The sequence below is a fragment of the Ricinus communis genome, chromosome 4, assembly GCF_019578655.1.
Source record: "Ricinus communis isolate WT05 ecotype wild-type chromosome 4, ASM1957865v1, whole genome shotgun sequence".
NCBI classification, from domain to species: Eukaryota; Viridiplantae; Streptophyta; class Magnoliopsida; order Malpighiales; family Euphorbiaceae; genus Ricinus; species Ricinus communis.
Window position 1 is genome coordinate 27,725,568 of NC_063259.1, and position 19,077 is coordinate 27,744,644.

At 35.9% G+C, this 19,077-nt stretch overlaps 4 protein-coding genes and 1 long non-coding RNA gene across 11 annotated transcripts; 3 read left to right on the forward strand and 2 right to left on the reverse strand.

The window, feature by feature from the left end:
• The first annotated feature begins 226 nt into the window (after window positions 1–226).
• LOC112536368 lies at window positions 227–2,775 on the forward strand. Its single transcript, XR_007215462.1, has 2 exons — window positions 227–365; window positions 2,490–2,775. It is a non-coding gene; the product is annotated as an uncharacterized LOC112536368 (long non-coding RNA).
• On the forward strand, window positions 360–5,514 carry LOC8266327 (transcription termination factor MTERF6, chloroplastic/mitochondrial-like). Its single transcript, XM_025159052.2, has 2 exons — window positions 360–2,593; window positions 3,197–5,514. Exon 1 carries the CDS (start codon window positions 401–403, stop codon window positions 1,781–1,783), a length of 1,383 nt encoding a protein of 460 aa, XP_025014820.2. The 5' UTR covers window positions 360–400; the 3' UTR covers window positions 1,784–2,593; window positions 3,197–5,514.
• Window positions 5,377–10,197, forward strand: LOC8266326 (probable inactive leucine-rich repeat receptor-like protein kinase At3g03770). Its single transcript, XM_015726960.3, has 8 exons — window positions 5,377–5,514; window positions 5,645–7,055; window positions 7,191–7,324; window positions 8,010–8,253; window positions 8,869–9,080; window positions 9,171–9,196; window positions 9,429–9,540; window positions 9,724–10,197. The coding sequence occupies exons 2-8, from the start codon at window positions 5,696–5,698 to the stop codon at window positions 9,931–9,933; spliced, it is 2,298 nt and encodes a 765-aa protein (XP_015582446.2). The 5' UTR covers window positions 5,377–5,514; window positions 5,645–5,695; the 3' UTR covers window positions 9,934–10,197.
• Window positions 10,198–11,053: 856 nt separating this feature from the next.
• On the reverse strand, window positions 11,054–13,300 carry LOC8266325 (probable adenylate kinase 7, mitochondrial). Its single transcript, XM_002511164.4, has 5 exons — window positions 12,813–13,300; window positions 12,385–12,525; window positions 12,210–12,291; window positions 12,060–12,100; window positions 11,054–11,637 (listed from the first exon to the last, which is right to left on the reverse strand). Exons 1-5 carry the CDS (start codon window positions 13,170–13,172, stop codon window positions 11,470–11,472), a joined length of 792 nt encoding a protein of 263 aa, XP_002511210.1. The 5' UTR covers window positions 13,173–13,300; the 3' UTR covers window positions 11,054–11,469.
• Window positions 13,301–14,243: 943 nt separating this feature from the next.
• LOC8266324 (protein ROOT INITIATION DEFECTIVE 3) lies at window positions 14,244–17,777 on the reverse strand. 7 transcript variants are annotated; one of them, XM_048373314.1, is made up of 8 exons: window positions 17,261–17,777; window positions 16,567–16,680; window positions 16,191–16,324; window positions 15,943–16,087; window positions 15,643–15,845; window positions 15,279–15,400; window positions 14,924–15,159; window positions 14,244–14,716 (listed from the first exon to the last, which is right to left on the reverse strand). In XM_048373314.1, the coding sequence occupies exons 1-8, from the start codon at window positions 17,483–17,485 to the stop codon at window positions 14,420–14,422; spliced, it is 1,476 nt and encodes a 491-aa protein (XP_048229271.1). In that variant the 5' UTR covers window positions 17,486–17,777; the 3' UTR covers window positions 14,244–14,419. The 7 variants fall into 7 exon arrangements, with proteins under 7 accessions (XP_048229271.1, XP_048229272.1, XP_015581803.1 ...); XM_048373315.1 differs by having other exon boundaries at window positions 14,933–15,159; window positions 17,261–17,761; XM_015726317.3 differs by having other exon boundaries at window positions 14,244–14,665; window positions 17,261–17,757.
• Between the last annotated feature and the right edge of the window lie 1,300 nt (window positions 17,778–19,077).

Sequence of the window (19,077 nt, forward strand, 5' to 3'; positions counted from 1 at the left end):
TTGGTTCGATTGATGTATTTAATTATAAACATTAAAAAATATATGAAATTATTATTTATGAATAATATTGGTGGGTTACACTTTAATAATTAATGTAAAGAACAACTATACTGGCCTCCAATTAGGCCTCTGATGAGTAGAGAGAAGGTAATGGACTCGTAGTATTGCGTGACCGAACGTCTCGATCTGGCCCAGCATAGCAGGACCAAATACGCATTTTCGATGGCTTCATTTCCAGTTGAAGCGACTGTTTAGGTCTATTCCTCAAACCGATACCCAATAAAGACGACGAGAGAGGGAAGCCATAGCCCATAGCTCAAATTCAACACTAAACAGCATCCATCAAGAACAAACAGAAAGAACAGGTAATCATTTCCTTCATTTCTTTCTCCCCAATCCGATGATTCGTTTATTTTGTCAAATACTGTCACAAATAGTAAGACACAGAACTTCACCATTTACACTTAGCATTAGCAGTGCTTACTTCTATCCAACACCATCTAAATTCATCATCAATCGCTTAAATTCTGGACCTTTGCAATCTCTTACACTTTCTTACCTCCAAAAATCACGTGGATTGTCTTTAGAATCAGCTGTTTCAGCTTCTAAAAAGCTAGAACTCGACTCCACAAAGAAGCCTGATTTAGTCTTGAATTTGCTTAGAAAATATGGTTTGACTCAGACCCACATCAAGTATTTAATCACTAATCGTCCAATTTTACTTTTAGCTGATAAAGACAATACCCTTAAGTCTAATTTAGAGGTGTTCAAGTCTTTGGGGATTTCTGGCAATAGTCTTGCCAAAATGCTTAGCAAGGAACCAAGAGTACTTGATGTTGATGCGAAGACAGTGGTTGAATTCTTTAGAGAGAATGGTTTTAGTGATAAACAGATAACAATTTTGACTATGAAGAGACCCATATTGTATTTATGCCGTGCACATAAAAATTTTAAGCCAAAGTTGGAATTTTTCAAGTCCTTGGGCTTTTCAGAGCTTGATATTGCACAAATTTTGTCAGCAGAGCCTTATATTCTAGAGAGGAGTCTTGAAAACACTATTATGCCTTGTGTTCAAGTCCTCAGGCGTGTTGTTGGAGACGATTCAAATGTCCTAAAAGTAATAAAGGCGAGCTACCGGATTCTTGAGGTTAATGTGAAAAAGATGCTGGAGCCAAACATGTTATTGTTGGCCAACCATGGGGTGCCAGAGTCCTTGATATTGAAGGTATTCTTGTTTCAGCCAAAAATTTTGCTGCTAAAGACTGATCGACTGAGTGCGATTATTGGCGAAGTTAAGAAAATGGGTTTCAGTCCGACAACTTTATTATTTGTATTAGCTGTTCGTAGCATGTCAATGACAAATAAAGCACTCTGGGATCGAAAGTTGGAGGCATACAGAAGTTTTGGTTTGTCAAACGATGAGATTCATTTGGCATTTAAGCTGCAGCCTATGTGTATGCTCTCTTCAGAGAAGAAAATAAGAAAATTAATGGACTTCTTTGTGAACAAATTAAATATTAGCCCTTCAGTGATTTCCAAGAATCCAAACCTTATGCTTCTTAGCCTAGAGAAGAGGATTTTACCTAGGTGTTCAGTTCTGAATATTTTGATGTCCAAGGAATTGATAAATGAAGGATTTAAACTTATTTATATGCTTAGAATGACTGAGAAGATGTTTGGGAAGAATGTAGTGACCAAGTATCAGGATCTGGTTCCTGAAATTGTTGAGGCGCATCAAGGCAGGGTAGAATTTCAAGGCTTTTCAAGAGATTTGAAAATGTGATTGATCATTGATAGCAACAACTCACTAGGTGGTGTCAAATGATTCTTAGCTCATAATCCTTTCAGCACAATTTGGAGGACAAACTTATCTTTGTTTACCTTTCAGCAATAGATAGCTATTAGTAACAGTAATAGCTTAAAAGCTGAGCTTATTTAATGGCTGTCTGGTGCATGACTATTTTTATTTTGAACAAGAAGCCTTCTAAGATTCAAGAATGTGAAGGATTGTGATACCACAAAATCATTAGGTGGTGTCAAATGAGTTTGAGCTCCTATCTTTGTCATGCACACATCAGTGGAATAAATTGAGCATGGGCATTATATACCTAATATTTTAGCTGAAAATGCCTGAGGTTATTAACGGTGACCTGGTGCATCAAGCTTCACACTTTTGAACCCCCCCATGAAGTGGTTTGCCTAATTTTCTTCAATATGCCAAGGCATTGGGTAGACTCAGATCTTCATATTAGGTTTAACTGACCAAAAGAGTGTCAATCATTGTTCGATAAGGTTGTGCCCAATCCATGCTTTTCCGTTGTCTTTTCTTTTAATATTTATCTCTAATAATCTCTTATTGAAGATAGATTATGTTCTGACTGTTTGATGGCATCTCTTTGCTTTCTTAGTATGCTGATCTCTTGTTTGATTCTTTTAATTCAGAAGGAATTTTAAAGTGCTAAAGCAGTGTGTTACTATTGCTTGTCCAGTCATCCCTGCAGCTACGGAGGAATGTATTACTTTTGCTGATTCAATATCAATCTAATTTATTATCTATAAGAGCCTGATCGCTTGGATAAGCACTGGTTAAAGGGTGAGCTTGTTGTGAGTTTCACTTAGTGCCACTCCAGGCTAGTATGATACATAATTAGATGTGCAGCTTCAAGTGCTTTTTATGAGTCCTGATCTTCGGCATCAAATGCCTCAATCAGTGTGTAAGAAGTCTAAATGCTGTAGTAACAGTATACGTTGAATTAAATGGTTTGTCAACTCTCACCAAAGTCGTCTCAGTGCATTCTTCAGCTTTAAGAACATGGCGCAACTTATTGAATGACTAGAACAACTTTCATAAAGAATGTTAAGGGATCCCTCGGTCATCCTCTACACTGCAATAGAATCCTTGAGTTGCCATTAACTTGTACATAGACAATTTAACTTATTATCTATGCGTGTGTTCTTTCTTCTTACCATAACCACTATGGTTTCTCACCTCCACAACTTGACTACTACCAATTGCCATCGTTTTTTTCCTTGATTTTTGGTCCAAATTGAGGCATAGGCTCTAGATACATAAATTAATAGTTCCTGTCCCTTTGAGATATTTTCACAATTTTAAGATATTGCTTGATCCTGCCATGCATTATGGTGGTTAATGTTCTGAATGCTGTGACTGACGCTATTTCATCTTGCGTATCAGCTCTTCCATTGTTCCTCAAATGCTTGGGTTGCATGAGCCAGGATGGACTCGATTCATGAGTACGCACCAGCACTCGCATCACAAAATTAGACGCACATTATAAAGCTCTTAAGTCGTCCCAGTGTAGGTGTAGGTGTAGGTGAATTCGGAAGCCTGTGGTCTTGATCAATCTTCTCATAGCCTTCTTGTTGAAACCAATAAGATAAGCTTAGCGTTACCCTGTTATTTGGAAGCAGTCTGCTAATCTGCAGTAGTCTATCGAAAATTAGGAATAAGTTGTAACATCATCCTTCGTCTTAACAGGAAATAGAAGACCTAAATGGTTATGGCAGCAATAGAAGTTGTGGTTGCCCTGTTACTATCATTCTGTAATGGCATTACAAAGAGCTCTTGCTAAGACATTCCGGAAATGCTACATGATTGCTATTTTACCAAAATTTCGCACTTGTTTGTGGCTATCCTCGATTTTTGTACTCTTAAGAAAAGGAAAGTTATCAGAGTTTGATTCTTATAACCTCCATTACTAAGAGCCATGCATGACTTTGGGTGCTACTTAGAGGTACTAAATTTGCAATGGCAAATCATTGCAATGAGTGGTGAAATTATGCAAATGGGTCCCGTCAAGCCATCATTTTCAAAACATATGATCTGAATAATTGATTTTCTATTGCTTATTTTATGTTAAAAATCAAAAGCAAGGGCAAGTGGTTTCCACTGGTACAAGCATCATGTGGATGTAGATTCAATTGCATGAATTATTTGACAAAGACACGCCATGATAATAAGGCAAAAAGAAAAATGAATTTGGTAGGCCCTTTTATATAATACCAAAAGGAAAGTTCAAGGATGTACATATGTTCCTCTCTCTTATCTGGTGACCACATTGCCTTTCACTGAAGGCTTATAACTTCATTCTTCACATATGCTCTTCATATTGTTAGCCTAACCTTCGTCGGTGGCCAAATTAACCCCAAAAAGATTAGGGCTACTCTGCAGGAGAGGAGAGGTGGGGTCTGCTATTGATAATCTATTAAATTATGGATGGATAAATCTTCCAGATGGCATGGCCTACTTAATTATTTCTTTAATGGATATGGAGCTTTCCTCTCTTTTTCTCATTCATAGTTGTCAACAATCTTTATATAAAGTGAGAATCTGTGTCTAAAGTATGCCATCATATTTATCTTATTAAATGTTTTATTATTAGCTAATACAACTTACTGTATTATGAATTCATGAAAGTCAGGGTCAATAAATAAGGTTAGTCTTGAGTCAGTTATAGCACCTGCAAGGTTGAGGTACATTGCTATTATGGAAGGTCCCATGTTGGGAAAAGATTAAATGCTCTCTCATAATGGTTTGAAAGGAAAAAAGAAAAAAGAAAAAACATAACCAAGTATTGACCAGAGAATAAAAGCTTTATCTATTTTGTTGAATGAAGCCCAGTTAAGTGTTTCTGCTTCCTTCTTGATTTGCTCTTATGGGTTGGATGTGATCAGTCCTTCTCAACCTAGAAGATACGGATTAAATACCAGTTCTTTAAATCTTTACATTCATAATTAAGTTTAGCTTGAGGTTAAGTACACATTTCAACTTGCAATACAAAATGAAAAAATACATAATCCAAAAACATAAAACTGCTATGAAACAAGTTCTCTTTTACTAAGTACTTAAAAATCTCACAAATTTGCACTAAAGAATTGCTTGAACAAATGGGTATACTTAGACAGCCTGTCTATTTATGGGCAAGTAACAGAGACACGAGTTCCAAGGAAATGCTTTGTTTTTTTACTCTTCTGCCCTTCAAAGATGGCTAAATTGGCTACTCATGAAGTTTTTCTCAGTATTTATTTCCTCTGAAAAAAGTATAACGGTTGAATAAACAAGGAAATGTACTGATTTCTTTTAGTAACTTTCTAGTTTAGCTCTCTGTCCGTTCTACTCTGTACTTTCACTGCTGTAGTAAAAGGTTTCAACTACCAAGCACCAACTGCATTATGGACAAAAACTCTTTCCATTAATGTTGGAGAAAGTCTACATCTTGAAGCAAGAATAGCATGTGGGAGCACTAGTTCCGTCTATTCCTGGTATCCCACCACCCTAAATTCTAAGATATACAGCCAATAGCAGATTTCATTTAATGCTCATAATTCACTAATTGGTGTTTCCATTGAAGAAGAAAGAAGAAGACAACTTTACAGCACACTTCTCAACGGATCATATGGCTCAAGCCCTTTGTATTTTCTTTGTTTCTGCTTTAGCCTTAACGGGTGGTTTTCAACTTGTTCAGTAGTTCAACACTGAGAATCTTCATTCAGGTATTTTTGTCCAGTCCTTTTTGAGTTTTAACTTCGTAGAAACTTATTTTGATCCTTAACAGGTTATTCTCTGCTTCAACTATTTAATTTATTACAACTGATTCGCATTACTTTTATGCGTGGCTTTCAGATAAATAAAAGCGCTGTGACCACTTTTGTATGCAAAGGAGATAGTTTGTCCATGGGTTACTGTAGCTGGTTGTTGCTGTTATGTCTTGTGTGGAGTTCTTTGATTCTGGGTACCCTTCAATTACAATCTTCACAAACACAAGTTCTTCTTCAACTAAGGAAGCATTTAGAGTACCCGTATCAACTAGAGATTTGGAATGATCATACAATAGATTTTTGCTATTTATCTTCAACTACACAAGTGAATGTGACATGTCAGGACAATTTTGTAACTGAGTTGAGAATTTTAGGAGATAAGCCAACCCAGGTTAATAGCTTTGTTGGTTTTGCAATTCCTACCATAACTTTATCAGAAAATTTCTCTATCGACTCCTTTGTTGTTACTCTTGCAAGGCTAAACAGCTTGAAAGTTCTCAGTCTTGTTTCTCTAGGAATATGGGGTCCACTTCCAGACAAAATTCATAGGCTGTCTTCGCTTGAGTACTTGGAATTGAGTTCAAATTATCTCTTTGGTTCTGTTCCTCCCAAGATTTCAACAATGGTGAAGCTTCAAACTCTTATCCTTGATGACAATTTCTTTAATCATACAGTTCCCAATTGGTTTGATTCCTTGTCTAATCTTACAATTCTAAGATTGAGGAACAACAAGTTGAAAGGTCCATTTCCATCTTCAATTCAGAAACTTGCTACTCTTACTGATGTTATTTTGTCTGGTAATGAGATATCTGGGAAGTTACCAAATCTTGAGGCCTTACATAACCTGCATTTACTGGATTTGAGTGAGAACAACTTAGATTCTAATCTACCTTCAATGCCCAAAGGATTGGCGATGGCATTCCTTAGCAACAATTCCTTTTCAGGTGAGATTCCACAACAATATAGCCAGCTAAGTGAGCTTCAACACCTTGATGTTTCATTCAATGTACTAAGTGGAAAACCTCCTGCTACACTTTTCTCATTGCCAAACATCAGTTACTTGAATTTGGCATCAAATATGTTAAGTGGTTCTCTTCCAAACCATCTAAGCTGCGGCAGCAAACTTCAGTTTGTTGATATATCTAATAATAGTTTTACCGGGGGACTGCCTTATTGTTTGAGTATTGAATCAGGGGATAGAGCAGTGAAGTTTGATGGAAATTGCTTATCCATTGAACTACATCATCAGCGTGCAGAATCATCTTGTGTTAACGTCCCAATGGCTGTAAAAAGGAAACAATCTGGAGGCAAAAATGTAGCACTATTAGTGGGTGTGATTACTGTTATACTTATCGTTGTAGTGCTTCTGGCTATTGGCTTTCTCATTGTGTGTAGAAGATACTGCCCACGAGGAGTCTCTGAGCAGCATTTGTTGCACAAAGCAGTGCAAGAAAACTCAGCAACCGGGTTCTCGTCTGAGATTCTCACCAATGCAAGTAGGTCAACTAACAAACTGCAGGCAGGCATTGCAGATGTCCTACATTAAATTTCACTCAGATACAATTTTGCCCGAGTTTTTGTGGCTTTACACTTTAGAATGTACATAACTCTTTTCTACTTTACCCTTCCAGGATGGATTTCTCAAGCAGCAAAATTAGGGACACAAGGTCTCCCAGTGTGTCGCCCATTTACTTTGGAAGAGTTAAAGGAAGCTACAAGAAACTTCGACAATGCTATCATTTTGGGTGAAGGTTTTTACGGAAAGGTTCTGTCTAAAACTTTCAAAAGTAAACTCACAAGTTTTCTCATGAAACATTTATTAAAAAGACAATGGTGATGCATCTAACTGTTATTCATCTGTTAAATTACTGTCATGGTCTGTTATTGTTTGCGTATCAAGGGAATTAGAAATGAAGAATAGATACATTTGCATTTAAAGGGTGCTAAAAATGAAGAAAAGATACATTGGAAGGAGAAGGAAGCTAAAGAATACATGGCTAATTTTATGCTTTTTTTTTTCAGACACTGGCTACTTTTATGTTTTCTGAATGGGCATGGGCTTCATTTTTCAATTTTGAAGTGTGTGTTATTAGTCCTGTTCAAAGCCATATTTGGAAGTGTAATTTGATAGTTCACAACATTTGCAATTTTTGGTTCACGCACCTTATTCTTATGTTGTTTCCAATTTATCAGTTTCCGATTATTGGTCTTAACATATGCAGCTGCAACATGAATGCTAGTAATGGTACTTGGTTGATGGCAATAAAGGGAAAATTCTTGTAGTCCATATGCATACATATAGGTAAAATAGATATCATGAATATTTGGATGTCCTTTTGCAATGACTGCAATTTGAGCTTTTTGAACAAAAAACAAAAAGAGAAAATTATGGTGGCTTCTCTCCTTCTTCTATAATATTGTTTCTTTGACCCTTTTCTTTGTTTTCTCAGCTTTACAGAGGCAGACTACAAGATGGGACTCAAGTTGCTATAAGGTGTTTACCTTCAGCAAAAAAATATTCAATTAGAAATCTTAAACTCAGATTGGATTTGCTTGCAAAGCTCCGTCACCCGCATTTGGTTTGCCTGTTGGGGCACTGCATTGATGGTGGTGGACAAGATGATTACAGGGTGAACAAAGTCTTTCTTATATATGAATACATTTCAAATGGGAACCTTCGTGCTCACCTCTGTGGTAATTATGAAACATTTCCTGAGAATTTCTATTCAAGTGATCAAAGGTCTGTTACCTTGGGTCTTGTATATCACTGAAAAACATGATTACCAAACACATCATTCAAACTTAGAGTAGGCTTACCTTCCTTGTTGACTCCCTTTGCACATTTACACAGAACATCCACCAAAACTGCTTCTGATGTCTCCTAAAGCGAATTCCATCTCCTGTTCTTCAACCAGATTCTTATGTTTTCAGATTGGCACTTTATGTTCCTGAATATAATGAGGGGAACGGGTGAATGGATATCCAAATTCTTGCACATGTATGAACATTCATTATTCTGTACAGATGGTCATCCATAAATCAATTTCTCATGAAAAACTAGATATTAGTTAATGCTGTAAAAAATGAATCAGCAGCTAATGGAACCTCATCACTTGAATTTAAATGGTGAGAAAATGTTTTCATGATGGTCATCAAGCTTCAGTGAAGTATACATAATGATGAATTAGCGAATATTAATTCAATTTTTTCTAACAATATTGGTGAATTAAGCCATCAGTTGGAAGTTTCTCCTCTAGCTAAAATTTAGTGTGAAATGGTGAATTAATTCTAAGAATATTGTATGTGCAGAGGACAGTCCAGGCAAGGTTCTAAATTGGTCAGAGAGATTGACGGTACTAATTGGTGTTGCAAAGGCAGTGCACTTTCTGCATACAGGAGTTATTCCGGGTTTCTTCAACAATCAATTGAAGACAAATAATATCCTTCTCAGTGAGCATGGGGTTGCAAAGTTGAGTGACTATGGTCTGTCCATTGTCTCTGATGAGTTAGGGAGCTCCAGGGTAAGGGTCCTTATCTTATAGATCAAATTGTTAAGCCTTGCAATGAGGCCTGTTCCCTAGAGGTTCATGACATGGGTTATTTGTTTGCAGGAATGTGGAGAAGGCCATAGAGCAAGGTAAGGATTATTTATACATATGTTGCAATTTGATCCACCAACTTGATCATAAAAGAATTCATTAAGAATGACTGATGAGAGATTGGAAAAGATTAATTATCCAAATCAATGGACAACAAGTTACATTTCTAATCTGTGCAGTTTAGAGTAACTAATCTATTTGCAATAGTACCTATATAATTGTGCTGTATATGAATAGAAAATGAACTAGATTTGTTTATCCATGTTTCAGGCAAATGGTAAGATTAGATGATGATGTGTATAGTTTTGGCTACATACTGCTTGAATCACTTGTTGGCCGCTCAGTATCTGCCAGAAGAGACAAGCTTCTAATAGATGAATTGGTATGTGCTGAAACTCCAAGTCAGAGCATATTATATTTATTGCGTGTAGGAGAATTGCCAAAGCTTACTTCTCTCCATTCTTCTGATATGCTTTTGATTTGAGGTTGTTGATTTAAAAAAAATATATATATATACATATATATACAGAAATCTCAATGCTAAAAGAAAAACTGCACTTTACAGGCCTCTTGTAACAGCCAGGACAGCCATAGAAGATTAATAAACCCAATAGTGCTTGCAACTTGCACGCAAGAATCTTTATCAATTGTTATCTCCATAACAAATAAATGTATTTCTACTGAATCATGGAGCCGGCCATCGTTGGAGGACATCCTCTGGAACTTGCAGTATGCAGCTCAAGTCCAAGCAACAGCAGATGGTACAAAGGTTTGATAATTCATGATATTTGAAAAGTTAATGTGTAGACTAAATCAAATTCTTGCCATTCAGTCCTCAGGATCCTCAAAAGAGATTTCTGTCTTTTTCATTGAGGTTGTTGTGTAGGTGGCAAATGTCTTTAGCCATGCACCTCATTTTGCGCAGTTAGTGTTTTTGTATCTATTGTTATTTTTTTTCTGTTGGTTCTAGATTTTTAGCACTCTGTATTTATTTGAATTTGATAGTATAACTAACCAAAGATCAATCAGTGAGGAACAAGATGACCTTGTCGAGAATTGTTTTAGCCTTTAGGGCAAAGGGCACTGAAATGAAGTTTTGTCTTTGACATGTACAATCCAAAACAGTAGAAAATGCTGATTATCATAATCCCATGCCAAAAATGGAATAGTCGAAGAAAAATAGAAACAACATTCTGTGGCTTATGCAGCCACATTCAGAAGAGAAAAAGTGAAACTGCAGAATTGAATTAGGAAGAGAGGGATTTACCCTAATTTCAATCTTCTGCTGCAATTTTTATCCAATTTTTTCAAAATTGTATCAATTGCTTGAGTCTCATATAACGTGGCAGCCATGTATAATTAAATTGAAAATTTATTAATTTGCCGGGGGGAGAAAATGGAAAAGGATATAGTCAAAACTCAGGGCAATGTCGTAGAATTCCTTCAATTTAATCCTACATGGTTGCCGCTGTCAGATGAGACACAATCCTACATGGCTACCACGTCATGTAAACACAATCAATTGATCCAATTTCAAAATGTTGGATAAATTTGCAACAAAAGGTTGGAATTAGAGTAGAGCTGACAAAATTAAAAAGGTTTAGGTTTGATCAGAATTGATAGAAAACAAACAGATGTATACCTTGATGTAGAAGAAGATGATCAAAGGTAATTCCAATGATGTGCAGATGATCGAAACTTTCTGTCTCTTCCCCCTTTAATAGACAAACTTGTGCAATTTCCTTATTAAGCGTTTTCTTTTTTGCATTACAGACGTTCGCCGTACCCCCATTTAGATTAACACCTTAATAATTAAGCATGATTAATTGTTAAGGAGGTTAAACTTTAACCTTAGTGTCCCATAAGTAACACCACCCTCCTTTAAGAAAATTAACTAAAGCAAATACACGCATGTGCGAACACTATGCTATTACTTGGAGAATATACAAATACAACCAATTCTTAAGTCAGTAACCTAAATTATGTAACTAGAACCATGCTCAAAAGCATAAAAGCTAAAACATTTCTACCAACATTTGGGGCTACAATTGATTGATTACAACTGTGAAGCAAGTTAATTGGTACATATCATAAAGCTGGTTTTCTCAAGCTGATCCTGGGGAAGAGCTCATACGTGACAGGCTTTCTTCTTCAAAATTGCTTACAAGGTATTCAACAGAAAACAAGATGTAGGAATTCTACAGAAAGGTGCCTTTTATATGTTAAAATCACGGTTGACATTTTTCTCCTAATACAGCTATTCACATTACTTGTATTTGCACTAAAGTCAATACCTAATCGTAAAAATGGATTAAAGCAATGTGTATCCCGCAGTCAGATTCTTTGAGCAATACAGGGCATTAACATGTTGCAGGTGTAATGCAGACACAAGCCCCTGCCAAGTCTCTCCAGGTGCTGTGCCTACTTCAAAGTCGAGAAGCTTTTTCTGTTTCCTGTAATAATCTTCAAGTGGCTTGCTCTGAGGAGAAAAATGGAAAGTTAAACAATTGGGATTCGTCCCTCTTTCTGCCTATGTATCAGTAGTTCATACCACCTAATAATACAAGCAATCGGTTGTTTGTACTAGCCCCGCAGATAAATACCATCTATAAGTAGAATGACAAGACAGGTAGATTGTATGTGTATAATATCAAATTTTCTCAACTACTTTCGAATTTTGATGGACACTATGCATTAAAAAATAACAGGACAGGAAAACAAAAAAAAGAAAAGATTTCGTATCCACACATACAATAATAGTTTTAATAACTGTGAATTCACCAGAGGGCAACAATTTGCTCATAATCAAAGACGCATGGACTGAAAAAATTGAGCATAACATAGGCTTGGAAAGTATAAAAACTTATGATGTAGCGACCGAGCACAACGTTAACGATATACCTGTTCAACATAAGCTTGGAGTTTAGCTTTCCAGGCACCTTCTGCAATATCAGTGGAAGAATCCGGTTGAGTATGGTCTGAGCTAATACCAAAGCTTAACTAGAGAGGTGAATATTTCACATGATTGATTTGAATGGACAAAAAATTTACCTTCTTGATGTTTTATCAAGAAATCATCAGTGCATTTAAAATTTACAACCAAATCAATCTCAGTAAGTTGATCAAGAATCTCCTACACAGATCAAAGAAAGAATATCAAGTGATTCCAGCAGGTGAATCTCCCAGAAGTGCACAATCTTTGAACCAAATATGTGCATGAACTTACAGCTTGTAATTGGGAACGAGGAATTCCATCAAGAATAAAACCAGTTTCCCCTCTGTAATACCCATCTTCCAATCTCTTTGACAGCAAACCAAACATTATATCCTCTGGAACAAGTTGGCCACGGTTCACAGCATTTGCAATCTATTACTCGGTTAAATAATTATCAAGGACAACAAGTGAATGTCAGAATTGCGAATTTTTCCATTAAGTAAAATCATACATTATCTTATGTACTGTAATTAACGGCTAGTTCTAGCAATTATTAATTTCTAATCGTCCAATTCCTAATTCAAAAACCTGGATGAGTCAATATCTTTTCTGATTAAAATGATCAGAATAACCTCGGCATGAAAAATTCCAAAAGCAAATGTGATCTTGATTCTTGTTATCCAAATCAATAATAATAATAATATAAGAAAATAGGCGACCTGTTTATAAAGAGAGGTGCCAGGATTGAGCTCTTGACGAACGAGGCTAGCCATGGAAATGTACGGAACTTGCAGAAGCTTCGAGAGTGTTTCGATGTAGACGCGCTTCTTGACAAGTGGATATCCTATGAACGCCCACTGTACTCCTCTTTTTGGAACCGAACTTTTCGTTTCAGCCGTTGGACAAGTACACTTGTCGTTATTGCTGCTGCTGTTGCTGTAATAATAGTAGTAATCGGGGTCGAGCTGCGGCTGAGCTGCAGAGACGTTGGTGTACAGTCGACAGAAGGTAAGTAGACGGCATAACGGTGGCGTTACCCTTATGGCGGCCGCCGCGACATGGCCGCTCAGAGCGATCATGTCGATAGCAAATTTTCAAGCGACAGCAGGGAAATGGAAACAGGAAGTAAGCAGTAGTTTTCTGCCAGTACAAATGAGTACGTGATCAGCGCCATCTGCTTCCTGCCACGTAATTTCTGAATCGTGGGAGCCACGCGCAGTTGGAGTAGATTTTTTTTCCTATTACGTTCTTAACCTCATTGTAACATTAAGGAAAAAAAAAACTTAATTTATCATCATTTCGCTAATTATGAATTAGGTGTTTTTTAAGCAATTTATTTTTCCATAGAGAAAAAGAAAACCATTATAATAGAGTTTTGAAGGGGTACTAAGGCCATAGCAACAATTGTTAAGGTCGAATTAAATAATTATAATAAAATACTAATATTTTAAAATATATCATTTTGATCCCTTTGTCCTTATTTTTATTTTTTGATAAAATTGCGAATCATAGTTTTTTTTTTTTAAAGAAATTGAATAAAGACAATAATAATTTAAAATATAAAAATTTAATTTTTAAAAGAATTTTTATTATTACCATAATTATTTTAAGTTATTTATAGTTATTCTCTAAATGCGTACAATGCATAGATATATTTAATTTTTTATTTAAAAGATTATTAAAAATAAATTTAGACAACAAATGCATAATTGATTATATGATCAATAACATATATTTTTGAAATATTTTATATTTTGTATTAAAATAAAATATGTCATACATAAATTAATCCTACGTGACAATCGAAATTGAAATAATAAAAAAAAATGTTTAAACTTGATATATAATCTTATTTATATACTAAATTAAATATATTATAGAGGTATATATAAATTAATAGATGATTAATATATATATATATATATATATATATATAAAAATTTAATTAAATAACCTAATTTTTTTTAGTTTAAATGTATTATCTTCTTCTTCTATGTTCCTAAACTATAATTCTTAAATTGGGAAGAAATCAATTACCCCGATTGAATGCCCTAAAAGTGCAAATATACGAAGCAACTAGCAAGAATTCTCCATCACATGCTTTAGGTATAAGTAATTTTAGTTAATCAACTTGCGAGTACATATAGAAGAAGAGTCAACAACTAAAATATTTTTTGAATAATATTTAAATATATGAGCGGAAAAAAATTCTGTTTCCGACGATTCATAGACGGAACCATGCTTATGCTACAATTATAAAAAAAAAAAAAAAAAAAATTACGCCACCTTCTTCTGGTTAACTTCCTGTTTAAAAATCATGGAAATTTTAATTTTGGGACTGCAGTAGCTTCTCTTCCTCGAGTGGAGTTTCAATTTTGAGCTTCTTCTTCTTTCTTCTGTTGCTCTCATTATCTTCAGTGTTCCATAGCAACCGGATCTGCATCAAATCTAGCAAACGGGATTGCAAATGCTTGTTCATTTCCATAACATGCTTTGTCATTCTTGTAGCCCACATCCGCTGGACTATGCTTGTTTCTGCCTTCATCTGCAAAGCTGCAGGTGTATGTTCTTCCTGGTGACATACCAACAGAGGAATAAGAATTGGATGTTCCCCAAAACATATCTGTATGCAGAGAAATAATCTTTAAAAAAAAATTATTAATTTAGAGGCCACTTTTATATTCAATTAGCAATCACAATTAATCCACCTAGTAGCCACCTTTTGTTATTATTCCATGCACATAACTAAGGATGCATGGCATGGATCATGGATCTTATCATGTTCTGTCAGAATAATGTTTTCTAGTGTAACAAGTATCGACAAGCGTACAAGAAAGACCTCCATCTCAAATATTTGTCGCTCCAAGGAAATGGTTCCGACATTCAGAGAATTGTAATTGTCATCGAGGGAAAAACATGTGCGACGGAGAGTGGTGGTTCCCATGGATGAGTTGGGTGGCTGGCATTTGTCCAGTGGAGAAACACAGAGACGATTGGGAACTCTCTGATGGCTTGATGAAGGAAGCAGCAAAGAGTGCTGAATCACTACAACATTAGTTACTGCCCCTGCTTAGAGATGAAAACGGCATTTAGAAAGAGCTTCATTTACTCATCAATACAGCAATATTATAGCAAAAACTAAGGAAGTTTCTTCAAATTTGCAGAAACAATGATATTACGGTTACCTTTGTGATAGTTAAACCTTTGTATAGCAACCCAACTAACAGCATCCCAGAGGCAGATCGTACAATCCTCAGATGCTGATATCAGACCTAATGTACTGAAGGTCAATGCTGTTATAGATCCTCTGCAAGGAAGAAGGATTACGTAAATATATTATGTTTTGGTTGAAATATATAGATAATCATGCTTGAGAACACATATTTCAATAATTGGAACCAATTTAGTTACTTCAAAAATTTCTACGTGATTTAAGTTACTAACTCTCCAATTCAAGAGTATTTGAAATCAATTTTTCTTTCCAATATTTTCAATATTCCACATATGTACTTTAGTTAAAAAATTTATGCATCATACATTAGACATTACTTGTGTCCTTCAAGCACAACAAGTGGATCTTCAGCAATAACCAAAGGATCATCCACTAGTCCAACGTTAAGCATACTAACAAATATTCTTCCATCTATACATCCAGCAAACAGGAATTGATCCACTGGATGAAGGATGATTGCAGTAATTGCCAGTGGATATTCCTGACTTTGAATAGGCTCACCAGAGACCAGGTCCCAAGCCTACAAAATGAAAATTTACGTCCTTTGTATAAGAAGATTTCCCGTGTTAAAAGATACAGTTAATGAGAACGTGAAGTGAAAACATATATATGCTCACCTTGCACGTAGCATCAAGGGAGCTTGAGATAAAAGTTGAGTTTGAATTGCCGGATGTTGTTAACAGACCACTTATGGAGGACTTATGCTCTGATGAATAGTGCAACAATGAAGAAGAGCTTCCCGAATTCTCCATATCTAGCAAACTTCCATCAGAATTGGTATTAATAAAGTATCATACATAGGATTTGATTGGAAAATTTTGTGTACAAGGTATAACATAATTGAGAGTAAAGAATCAATATTTACCTAATCATAGACCACATACAGATAATGCCATCATCTGAACCAGAAATAAGGAGAGAGTCATCATTAGAAAATACCATGCACTTCAAAGATGAATGATGGGCACCCCAGGTTTTGAGTAATCTTCCACTAGTAACCTACACTTGATCTCAATGTTATTAGAACCTACTGTACAGATGATGTTTAGAACATCATATGACTACGTGAAACTGAAACTTTAATCGCATTAAATGAGCATGTGAATTGTTAGGAACTAACAATATAGTCCAGGTTCCAGGCTCCAGTTAAAATGAAATTCAATATAATGTAGTTTCTAATGGAAGAGTTCTCTAGAGGAACTCGTCATCTAATACAGGCAAAAAAATGGTTAGGTACCAACCTCCCAAATATAAGCATTTCCAGAAGGAGAACCACCTGCAAGATACACTCCATCCGTGGTGCAAGCAATCGGCCCAATAGCTTCAAGTGGGTAGCTCCGAAGTGGTGATTGAGGCTGAAAATTGAACATGAAATGAAGTAGAATCTTATGCCAACAAATTTAGATTTCAGAATAGGTGGATTGGTTTTTTATAAATTTTTCATTGAATCATCTTTGGTAGTTCGATCAGATTTTACAAATATGAGGCAAATCAGCAAAAATGAAAACAAAAGTAAAAGCAGGAATTTTCGTTTTTTCTTTTTCCTGAATAACTGGGGAGGGGGAAGAGGTTCAGGGGCACAAATCCCCTGGCCACCAGGCTAAGCAGGAATTTCATTATAAAATCAACCACCAACAGCAAAAGTTTCCTTGATCAAGCATCAAGAGAAAAAATCTTGCTTGATAATCATGAAAACACCTATCACTTTGATATAATACATAAATCAAGAATCACAATTGAAATTTACCAACTACCCAAACCAATAATCATGAGAACAGCATCATCTAGAGCCACTTTAATCCGAAACCCAGACCAGTCTGATTTGTCATGGACATAGAGCCTCAGAATTTACCTAATTGACTAACAAAAAGAAAAAGTAAATTTTTTTTTTACAAAGATCATGATTAGAGTAAAATCCCAGAGAAGTACAATTACCTTGTTCAAGGGCCAGGTGAAGATAGCCCCGCCACCTACAGATCCATGCTTATTAACCTGAGAAGCTACAAGGAATTGGTCTTTCAGGCACAATAAACCATGAGGAGCAGAAGCACATGTTGGAATATGCATAAGCCGATCTCCAGTTTCGACGTCCCAAATTGATATTCCTGTCCCCATACTCCTATCACTGCATCCCACTAATGCCTCTCTTCCCCTGCCCATCTCTTCCGCACCTCTCTCTCTCCCTCTCACACACACACAAACATATATATATCTATATGACGAGAGTATCTATGATTCTGTGTGTACTGAAGCTATTCGCATGGGCAGAGTTATTTTGACGCATCGCGTGTATGCTTGTAAAAGGGACAGAGGCCGTTGGGGGCAGATTGTGTATTTTGCTCACTCGCGAGCATAATTTTGGCAAGTGTATTGCATGCAAAATCCTAACCATACTATGCATGCTCAATCGCTTAAAGATGCCTCGTTTTTAAATGGGTCCACTGTGGCCCTTCACTCTCACAAGCTTAATCAACTGGAAGAAGATTTTAAGCATTTTCTGTAATAAAAAAAAAAAAAAAAAAAAAATTGAAGTTAGTTGGGATTCTATAATCCTCATGCTGTAAACTCAAAGTAAGAGAAATTTTCAAACTAAGACCGTATAGAGGCACCTTTATTTCGTCAAAGGTGATGTCAAGGACAGTCTACAAATAAAGTCGAGAGTTGTTCATTCTATAATCCGCATGCTGTAAACTCAAGGCAGGAGAAATCCTCAAGCTAAGACCGTATAGAGGCACCTTGCCATGAGAGGTCTTTCTGCTCTTTTGGATTCTTATAACCGAGTTAGCCCTTTTGGATCATAGAAGAACAAATCGTGCAAACAATTAACTCATAGCCAAAGAATTGAGAAAAAGATATGAAGAATTTAAAAAGCCATGAGAGAGAATATTATGCTCATAAATGAAAGGAAGAAAAACTCGCTTGCTTCATTACTTCTCGACTCCTCTTTATATAGAGAAGCCTAAATACAATAAGACAGAAAAGATAAGGTGGGAATCTTATCTTTGACACATGTCTTCCTTAGAAGAAAAGATGAGATTTTCCACTTACAAAAGGATAAGTCCTATCTAATAATACACTGACATCTCACATGCATATTAAGACGATAAGTCTTAATAATACACTTACATATCACATGTAGAAAAACAAAAATAATTCACCTAATAAGACGAAAAAGATGAAATTGGAATCTCATCTTTTTATTACATGTTGATTTATTGAAGAGAAAACTAGTCTTTAAGTCCAGCTCACGAACCATTATCATTGCCAGCTCAAAAAATACTGTCATAGTCATCATCATCCATAGGTTGAGAATCTTGCATAATGGCATCCTTATGTTCAGTGGTCAGATTCGGATCATCTAGTGGGGTTGGTAATATAGGAAAAGTGGAATGTTCAATAATGGAGTGTTCAGTCCATAGATGTCCATTGTAAGTGCAGACTAGTGGTGTAGAAACATCAGTCGTTCCTAGGTCATTTCTTAGTTGTAGAGTGTGCTTTAAATCCCTTGTTATTGTTGGAGGAGCAAGATGTAAAGGCATCTCAATCGTTCTCCAATAATGACAGATGTTTTGGGTTGCATAAGTTTCTTCTGAGAGCTGTAGGTAAGGCCTGTGAAGAATGTAAATGGCATGATATCCTGAAGCCTTGAAGTTATTGTTTGTGAACAATTTGTTTTCATGAATAACTCTGAGGAGTTCCCTTTTCCATTGGCATGGGGTTTTGAACCAAGTGAGGTATTTCCATGGATATGT

Bases quoted from the DNA above. Each gene is read 5' to 3' on its own strand.
- LOC8266324 (XM_048373314.1), bottom strand. From the start codon at position 17,485: ATGGGCAGGGGAAGAGAGGCATTAGTGGGATGCAGTGATAGGAGTATG. The intron at 16,088-16,190 runs GTAAATATTGAT...TTCTGATGGAAG, and splicing joins TGTATGTGGTCTATGATTAG to TTTGCTAGATATGGAGAATT. The intron at 15,846-15,942 runs GTGAGCATATAT...TTCATTTTGTAG, and splicing joins CCCTTGATGCTACGTGCAAG to GCTTGGGACCTGGTCTCTGG.
- LOC8266326 (XM_015726960.3), top strand. From the start codon at position 5,696: ATGGGTTACTGTAGCTGGTTGTTGCTGTTATGTCTTGTGTGGAGTTCT. The intron at 9,197-9,428 runs GTAAGGATTATT...TCCATGTTTCAG, and splicing joins GGAGAAGGCCATAGAGCAAG to GCAAATGGTAAGATTAGATG. The intron at 9,541-9,723 runs GTATGTGCTGAA...TGCACTTTACAG, and splicing joins AGCTTCTAATAGATGAATTG to GCCTCTTGTAACAGCCAGGA.
- LOC8266325 (XM_002511164.4), bottom strand. From the start codon at position 13,172: ATGATCGCTCTGAGCGGCCATGTCGCGGCGGCCGCCATAAGGGTAACG. The intron at 12,526-12,812 runs GTCGCCTATTTT...ACCGAGTAATAG, and splicing joins GCACCTCTCTTTATAAACAG to ATTGCAAATGCTGTGAACCG. The intron at 12,101-12,209 runs GTAAATTTTTTG...CTGATATTGCAG, and splicing joins CTTGATAAAACATCAAGAAG to AAGGTGCCTGGAAAGCTAAA.
- LOC8266327 (XM_025159052.2), top strand. From the start codon at position 401: ATGATTCGTTTATTTTGTCAAATACTGTCACAAATAGTAAGACACAGA.